Here is a 9,365-nt window from a genome sequence, read left to right as displayed (position 1 = left end):
GCTAGCGTGCTCACCTCCCCCCAAATTTTGGTGTCATCACTTTCCTTGGCATGGAAAGTGCCAAGATCAGATTTTTCTGCAGAATTCACAGATCTGCTTCACAACCATTTTGTTAGGAAAAATTTCCATTTTTTTCATTTAGAAAAATGGATCTTGTATCTGTGACGCAAAGACTCTTTGGCCTTACTGCTTACAAGTTACATGCCTGAATGAGCTTCAGGATTTTTAGTTTATTTAAAATTTTCTGTGAAAGTTAGAAGCATCTTAAGATATTTTTGCAGCCATCCTACTGGAATAATGGGGTGGCCAATATCTCACCCAACACAGAGTTTGCAGTAGAGGCCTCAGAAGGTACTGTTGCTATCCTCACCAACAAATGTAGGGTACAGGTTCTCACTTGGGGCATAACAGTACCACATGTAAAGTTCTCTGAAGATACAGACATCCATCAGACAGATACTACAAACTATAAGGACTCAAAAGGTGAAAAAAGGTATATTTGATCATTATAAAGTTTTTAAAGCCTTGTTTGTAAATGGAACCAGAAAAAATGTAAACAGAAAAAATGTGCAAGACCCCAATGAAACAGAGATTATAATGCACACTTCTGTTTTTCTGTTTTCAGAGGCTGGCAACAAGAAGCTGAAAAGCACGATACAAAGAAGCACAGAAACAGGAATGGCAGCAGAAATGAGGAATCGTATGGTTCGGCAGCCAAGTCGAGAGTCTACTGATGGCAGCATAAACAGTTACAGCTCTGAGGGGAAGTAAGTGGAATTACAATTATGTAGAGATGTAGAAGTATATGTGAGCTTCTTAGCCTTATAAGAATGCTAGTCAAACTCTTATAAGAGAACCTGGTTTGTACGTAATAGTGCCCAGTTTAGTTCATTTGACTAGGAGTTGCTATTTGAACAAAATTTACACTTCCAAAAATATTCACATATCCCAAAAGTTTCAGGTGTTTTAACCAAAATGAATTCATATTCATGTTGTTAACTCATATTACAATAGAACTTGTTACAGATTATTCTTCACTTTAAAAGTTTCTAGCCATGTGTTGAAAAGAGAGCTAAAATTATAACTAGTTTTAGTGGAAACAAAATGTGTGTCTACCCTCTCTATGCATTGTGCTTGGATCAGCCTTGAATTAAACTTTAGATGTAGTATGAAAACCACCTGTTAATAGGAACTAGCGTTCTGTAACTCTGTATTTAAAAAAGTTTAATTTGGAGCTGGTCCAAGCACAGCTCCTATTGAAAATGATAAACTGAAGGTCCTACCACACATCAGCTAAGATCGAGCATAGGAACTTGACCCAGCTGTTTTCATTCTCTGTTGCCATTACTCATATGCATTTAGGGAAGGAAAACAAAGGCATAAGTTCTTTTTCTAGCCTCAGATATCACAGTGGGACTGCTTTTATTCTCTGCTACCTAGAGAGCAGCTGTCTTGAAAACAGTTTGATCCTCTGAAAGTGGGTTTTGGCATCATAAGAGTACTACCTGGGAAGAAGGGAAAAATGTAGGCTAGTGAGAATAGAGAGAAGGGAGAAAAAGGTGTCAGAGATGTATCAGCAGCATAGAGAGGATTAGAAAAGAGATGTATCTTAGGTTAGAGAGAAAATAGCAGTCTAATACTTTTCTTTCAAGGGTGGAGAGAAAAAGAAACAAAAAAGATGTGATCACTGGGTGCTCCATTCACCGTTATGATAAATTTCGGGCCTCACATGACTTCAGTAAGGTTCTTTACTTTAACATGTGACCAGTGTAAAGTGACATAGCTCCTTTGGTTTCAGTGGAGTAATGGTGGTTTATAGCAGCTCAGACCTGATCCCTCGTGAATGGAAAAATATAAAAAAAGATATGGAATCCTTGTAGACTATGGTTTAATGATCTTTTCAAAGCCAGGTCTATTGGCCAAAGAACAATACTTCTTCCTGCTTAGAATCATAGGAAGATATGACTAAAAATGTCTCTCCAAATTTTACACAGGGGTGCAAGAATCAATTTTTAATGGAATATTCTTTTCTAATCCATGTTCAATTTGAACAGAAAAGTTTATAATTTACCTATTGCCAAATGTTTCTACACATCTGCCATCAGAATCAGTGGGATATGTGTATATGGGAGGTGAGCAGATTTCTGTCTGATGTTCACTCTTGTCATTACCAATAGTTAACACTAATGGAGGCAGCTCCAGGACAGCATACATACATTATGTAAAGCTATATTTATATATGTATGGATAACTATAAATATAACACGTAACTATATTTAAAAGAACATTAAGGTGCAAATTTAAGCACTCCAAAATTTAGGAAATGCTAGAGGTAAGATTGCCTGTGCCACCTTAATATGCACACCATGATTTGCTTCTGCATATGCATTATGATGTTTAATAATGCTTTTAACAATATACTTATTTATTGTTCTGCCTATTCCAACATTTCCAGTAATTCTGCCTCATGCTGTACTTCATAAGCACCTGTAGGAGAGAAATTGGCAGAGTAGTACTTTTTCTAACTGCCCACTAGAAACTCTAGAGAGAGAAGCCATGCTCGGTAGATTGTGCAAAGAGTTCAAAATATGCATACTCATCTGGCCTTGACTGCACAGAAATCTTGATCCATGAAAACTTTTTTTCAACATTTGTTTTATTTCCTTATCCAAGTGAAACACAAATCTTCCAATATGTTGAAAAAAAAATTAAACAGAAAGAGGGAGAGAAGTCCATTCATGAAATGTCTAGTGTCTACTGCAGTCATCCAGTATGTGGGAGCCCCAGGTTCTAATCTCAGTCAAGCATAACAGTTGTTTAAATCTGGTTTATCTTAATTTCCAGTGAAGGCCCTGATTACTGGCATTAGCAGAAGTTCACAGGTCACTTACTGTCTTATTTTGGACAGCATTCCATCCTGGATCTGAAAATCCGTGCTGACAAAAGTGTTGTCAAAGCCAACACAATTCTGCTGAAAAGATTTTTAGGTTTTGATAAGCTGGCATTTTCTGACACACAATATTTTGTTAAAAAATTCCTGACTACCCCTGGTTACAGATAGTCTGCAGGCTCAGACCAGTAGGACTTCTACTTCAGCTTGAACATTTGAATCAAGTTTTTTTCACATTTATAGCTATTTGGGAATTTTTGAACTAAATATATTTAATCCAACCAACTTTTTTTGCAGAAATATGACAGTTTCAAAAGAAGTTTTGTTAGGAACATTTCTCAGTTCCAGGATGCAGTTATGCTTAGAATCAAAAACAGTACATCCAGAGGTGGTGGAGACTGGTGGAGAGGCCACCAGAAGGGAGGGAAGTTGTCCTTGATTTGCTGCTTGCAACCAGGAAGGAATTGATTGAGAACCTTAAGGTGAAAGGTATCTTGGGTGATAGTGACCATGAAATGCTAGAGTTCAAGATCCTAAGGAAAGGAAGGTGAACACCAGAATGAAGACACTGAACTACACAAAAGCAGAGCTTATTAAACTCAGGAAACTGGTGGGAAACATCTCCTGGGAGGCAATTCTGAGGAGGTGAAAGGAGTTCAGGGAGTTGGTTCCACCTTAAGAAAGCCATATTAAGGGTGCAAAAGCAGGGTATCCCTATGTGATGAGAAAATGGGAAGTGTAACAGGAACCCAACTTGGCTAAACAGTGAACTTTTCAATGAGTTGAAATTAAAAAAAAAAATCTTATGAAAAGTGACAATTTGGTCATATTACTATGACCAAGGGTACTGCACAGGCATACAGGATGAAAATCAGGAAGGGCAAGGCACAATTTGAAATGCAACTAGTAAGGGACATAAAACGCAACAAAAAAGTACTCTACAAGTATGTCAGAAATAAGAGGAAGGTCAAGCATTCCTTACAGGAGCTAGAAAGCAATCTAGTAATAGATGATGTAGAGAAGCTGGAAGTATTTAATGCCATTTTTTACTTCGGTCTTCCCAAATAAATTCAGCTACAAGATGACCAATGCAGTATGCAAGCAAGGACTGGGGAGGAGATAGGCAGTCTAAAGTAATGGAAGAACAAGTTAGGGATACTTAAAAAAGCAGAATGTTTTCAGCTTAGCAGAGACAGATGGGGTACATCCTAAAGTATCAAAGGAATTGTCTAATTGTCTTATTACCATTGGCCATCATCTTTGAGAACTTGTGGTGGTAAAGTGAGGTCCCAGATGACTGGAACAAGAGTAATATAGTGCCCATCTTTAAGAAAGGGAGGAAGGAGTATCAAAGGAATTAGAAGACCAGTCAGTTTGACATCAATACCTGGAAAGATTATGGAATAGGTCATCAGGGAATATATTTCTAAGTACCTGGAAGAGAAAAAGGTAGTCAGGAACAACCAATTCATTTAACAATAAATGGATTAATCAAGAGCAAGTCATGCCTGATCAACTTGATTGGCTTCTATGACAAGGTGACTGGCCCAGTGGATAAGGGAAGAGCAGTAGATGTGATATACCCCAGTTTTAGCAAGGTATTTGACACCGTCTCTTGTGACATTTTCAATAGCAAGCTAAAGTAATATGAAGTACTGTAAGGTGGATACATAACTGGAGCATTGTACACAATGAATAGTCACCAGTGGCTTGATATGTCTAGTTTGGAGGAGGTATCAAGTGGGATTCCTCAAGAGTCTGTCCTGGGCCCAATAGTGCTTAATATCTTCATTAATTTGGGCAACAACACTGAATGCACACTTAGCAAATATCTAGGTGATGCTAAGTTAGGTGGAATTACGAGCACTGTAGAAGATAGGGCTAGAATCCACAATGACATGAGTCTAAATGGTCTAAAATTGATCAAATGAAATTCAAATAGCATAGGCGCAAACGCCTGCACTTAGGACAAAACAGTTGCATACACAAATACAGACTAGGGACAACTCACTAGGCTTCAGTATTGCAGAAAAGGACCTGGGGTTACAGTGAACCATAAGTGGAATGTGAACCAACGGAGTGCTTTACTTGCCAATAGCATGCTGCACTGTACTAATAAGAATGCCATTTGCTAATCAAGGGAAGAGATTCTCCTATTTTATTCAGCACTGGAGTACTGTGCCCAGTTTTGGGCCTATCCCTTTGAGAAAGATGTAGACAACTTAGAAACAGTCCAATGAAGTTTGATAAAACTGATTACAGGTCTGGGAAACATGACTTCTGAGGAAAGGCTGAAAAAAACTTTAGTTATTTATTCTGGAGAACAGGAGACTGAGAGGTGATTTGATAAGTCTTAAATTGCATTACTGTTACATACCCGTTTGCCACACTGTTAAGTATTCAGACTTTCTTAGAGTATACAGCTATTTTCAATGTCTACTCTTAACAGTTAGAAAATACTGGAATTAAAGTGGTTCTCCACCCTTATTTTCCCTCTTTCCATACATGCATAATACTATATCTGCATGCTTGTAAATTATCTTTTAGTGCAGGACTTCCCAACCTTTTCTTTAACATGACCCCATTTAAACACTGGCATATTTTTTGTGACCCCAAAATGATCCAGACAAGATCAACAAGTCATAAATATGGCATTACAATGTTTATGGTTTTTATATTTTTTTATTTGAAATCATTTAAACTTATTTTTAGGTTTAAAAAGCAACATTGAATACAAAGTCTAAAAAAGTTATCAGATGCATTTTTTTGACATTTACTTCAGTTGCTTTAACTGTGGATTATATTTACTGTGCTGCCATACTGTTAACCCTAGATGTCATGGCTGAGTATCCCTGTGACCCGATTTTTTTATTGTTGCGACCCCAAATGGAGTTGTGACCCCAAGGTTGGGAACTGCTGTTTTAATAGCATTCCTGGGTATGTTCTGGAGACCATATAGAAATAACCTAAGTTACTCAGCACAATACTATTCCACCCTTTACAGGAGCCATAAAATACACAAAGACACCTACATTCTTTATGCACCTCCATTTTGGCTTTAAAAAATAAGTAGCATTTTAGATTATGGCTGCTATGCAAGTAGCTCAGGGCTACTGGCTCTCAGGAGCTTCTGGGGCCCAGCCAATTGGTACCTGGGCACACTACCCCTTGTGCCAGCTGGACTGCTGAAGCAGTTCTGAGAGTTCCCTGCACCCTTTACCCACTGCAGCAGTCTGGCAGTGGGGGCTGCTGCCTGGCTGTGACCTGCTGCACACCTGCCAGACCTGGATGGGGACTGCACAGCCGGTGGAGGCATCTGCCCCTCTGGGCCAGCTGCCAGTGGACTGTAGCTGCAGAGTTGGCCTTTGTGTGACACTGCTGCCATGTGTGTCTCCTGCCTGGCCATCTGGGCATCTATTGCCCAGAAGATGTTCCCAGTGTGGTGGTGGCCTGCTTTGAACTCTCAAAGCATGTCCTCCTGGCCTCAACTGGCCAGCAGGTCAGCCACCTCCATCTGGGTCCAAGGTGCCAGCTCTGAGTAGGATCCTCTGCCTGGGTCCTGCCACTTGCCTCCCTAGCAGAAATTCTGGTGTTAAAAAAATCCTACAGTCACTCTGTAAAATACCCCAAAATCCATGTTCCTCCACAATTAAAACAAAAGAGAGAGAGAGAGAGAGACAGCGATCAGTTAGGGAATGTTTTATTGATATATCTACAGTGTTAAAGCACTCTAGAAGTGTACCAGTGTCTCTATAAGCATAATAAAATGAATTCTAAATACCTACATTTTTTGCTGTTTGCTTTTGGTTTTCTTTCCATAGAGCAGTTAGAGCTTCCTGTGACCCCTTCATTAATCAGGATGTGGGGACAGCTGCCCCTGCAGCCACAACTCCTGCCAGAAGGTTTCATGCCTGCCTCCCTTAGCATCTACTCCCTGCAGCCTTCCCCAAAAAGCCTCTGCCTCCCCCCTCACTGGCCACTTACAGTTAAGCACAATTCTGGCTCCATAACCTTTGAGCACAGAGCACATACAAGTTCCAGGCCCAGTCTAGTTATGCAGTAGCAGTAGCAGAAGTTCCTGCTGAAGCAGCAGTGGATGGGGCAGAGGCTGTAGGCAGCAGGTAGGGAAACAAAAAGCTGCAAGGGGGGCAGGGGCTATGGGTAGCAGGCAGGAGACAGACTGTGGGAAGTGTTGGTGGCTGCAGAAGCTACCTGGAGGAGACGGGAGTAGGAGCACAGGCACTGTGGGGGCCAGGCTGCAGGGGGTCACGTGGTGGGAGAACAAGGGGCAAAAGGGCCATCTGCCCCCTTAACCATCTGCCTCCCACCACATGCTCCCTTGCTGCAAAAGTGGGGGTAGGGATAAAATTAAGATGACCCTCTTATAATCAGAATTTATACATGGAAAATTATAATAAATTTATAAATTTCCCATGTATAGAATCTAATTGCTTGGGAGTTGTCTTAAATTCACAGTTGTATTGGATTTAGGTAAATATGGTATTTAATTTTTCCAGTACTGATTTCCTTTGAACAGTTTGTCATTCACAGAAGTTAGAGATGGGCAAGATGGGTAGGAACCTTCCTGTAATTGGAGTTTTGTTTTATTTCAAATTTACCTTAAAGAGATTGGCCAGGTCAAGTCACTAAAAATGATTTTTATCATTCCTAAAATCCGTCGGGGTTCTAACGTGGTCCCCTAATTTACACCCATCTCCATTCATTAATATTGGCAATGAAGAAAGTCCATGGTGAGATTACTGTATTGTGAAATAAAATTCTTGAAACCACAATGAGGCTCTTTTGGCCTTTCCTGAGCTTCTTTCCCACTAGATCCTCTTCCACCTGCTAGATGTGTAAGAAGTAACATCTGCTTGCATCACAGTGATGCATCTGATCTTAGGAGTGTGATTCTATTATACCCTGGGAAGGTACATAGCTATCCCTGTAGGCGGCCTCATGTCTGTACTTCACAAAGGCTTCTGTCATGTCTGGATGCAATTCACTTACAGGGAAGGATTCTGTATGATGTATCTGCTACGTCAGTACCCAGATTGTTTAAGTGTCTGCCTGAAACAGTACATTTGACAGTAGTATTGACTTCAGTGTAAAGTAAAGGTGGGGGAAAAAGAGGAGAGCCTAAGCACCCAGTAGCCTAGTGGTTAGAATACTTGCCCAGGAACTGGGAGACCTGGACTCCAGGGCTAGGAATACACATTACACATAAACCAGTTTAAGTGATCAGAAACTGGTAACAGAGCAGATGTTCAGTGCATATAAACCAGTTTAAAAATGGCTGAAACTGGTTTGAGATAAACCTGGTTGAATGTAGTATCAGACTTAACTGATTTAGCTCAAATCGGTTTATGCAATGTCTGTCCCAGGTGCCTTGCTGGTAAACCAGACAACCCCAGCATCCTGGCATGCTCTCTGGGCTGGGCTGGGCTGGGCTGGGCTGGGTGGGGCTCTCTGCTCCACTCCAGGGCTGGCACCTCCCCTCTGCTCCCTGGCTGGAGCTTGGCACAGACTTGCAGGCACAGAGCATCTGCCTGGCTTCTCCCTACTAAGAGATTACTCCCCTCTGCCTTACACGGACACCTCAGCATTAGCTAGCAGACCACATCCTGGCTGTTCTAGTGCCCCCAGTGTCTAGCCTGAGCCACTGCAGGGATGTGCCTGCATTTCCTCAGTCCAGAGAGAATGTCTGTACAGTTGGAAACTGGTTCAACCTAGCCAGGTGAGACTAACCTGCAAAGATTGAAGCAATTCAGGCTCAGGCTTTTTGAATGTCTGTCCCCAGCCCAGGTTGCATAGCCTTACAAAGCTTTAAATGTACTTCTTCAGTAAGTGCCCTATCCCCTAGGCTATGGGCTAGGGTATGTAGAGACCATCTTCCATTGTTCCCCTTGAAACACGCCCACTAGGGAGCCACGGCTAAAAAATTAATGTGCCCAGAAGGGGAGAAAGCAAGAGGAAGTGTGACTCTGTGACCTAATGGGCGCATCCACAAGAGCATGCACGTGCATCTTGCAGCATCTCAAAGCCCTTTGAGACACTGCAAGAGGCACATGCAGGAACAGAAAAAGCATTCCCCATGCTGCAAAATTGCAGCCCGCAGGCAAACTTAGACCCCCCCCCCCCCAAAAAAAAAAAAATGTAAGGGGAAAAAAGCGGGACAGGTGAAAAAAGCAGGGCAGGGGAAAAAACCTGAGGCAACTGGAGACTCAGTCCTCCAGAGATGTAATGGTAGCCAGCCAGAGCATCTCTATGGCTGGCCCTTGTCCCGGTGCTGAAGCACACAGCCTGCCCATGCAGGGCAGGCAGCATGCCACTTGCAGGGAGTTGGACCTGGGCTCCTGCTGGTAATCAAGGGGGGCTAGAGGAGGGGAGAGGGGACCTTGGGGGGACCTCTGCCATCCCTGCCCGCTTCCCCAGCCCCCTGAATTGATGCCCCGCCTAGCCCCATCCCACGCCC

At 42.0% G+C, this 9,365-nt stretch overlaps 1 protein-coding gene across 11 annotated transcripts in view; it reads left to right on the top strand.

Moving 5' to 3' along the window:
* The window catches only part of RIMS1 (regulating synaptic membrane exocytosis 1), a 717,876-nt gene that overhangs the window by 695,786 nt on the left and 12,725 nt on the right, over nt 1-9,365 (top strand). For all 11 annotated transcript variants that reach the window (XM_019520475.1, XM_019520481.1, XM_019520477.1 and 8 more), the window contains one exon: nt 626-767. In XM_019520475.1, the coding sequence (XP_019376020.1) occupies nt 626-767 (142 nt within the window). The remainder of the gene's footprint in view (nt 1-625; nt 768-9,365) is intronic.

Source organism: Gavialis gangeticus, unplaced genomic scaffold (genome assembly GCF_001723915.1).
Source record: "Gavialis gangeticus isolate Ggan-Ray unplaced genomic scaffold, GavGan_comp1, whole genome shotgun sequence".
NCBI classification, from domain to species: Eukaryota; Metazoa; Chordata; order Crocodylia; family Gavialidae; genus Gavialis; species Gavialis gangeticus.
Note: the sequence above shows the minus strand (reverse complement) of the source record. Positions and strands in the feature narration are given on the sequence as shown.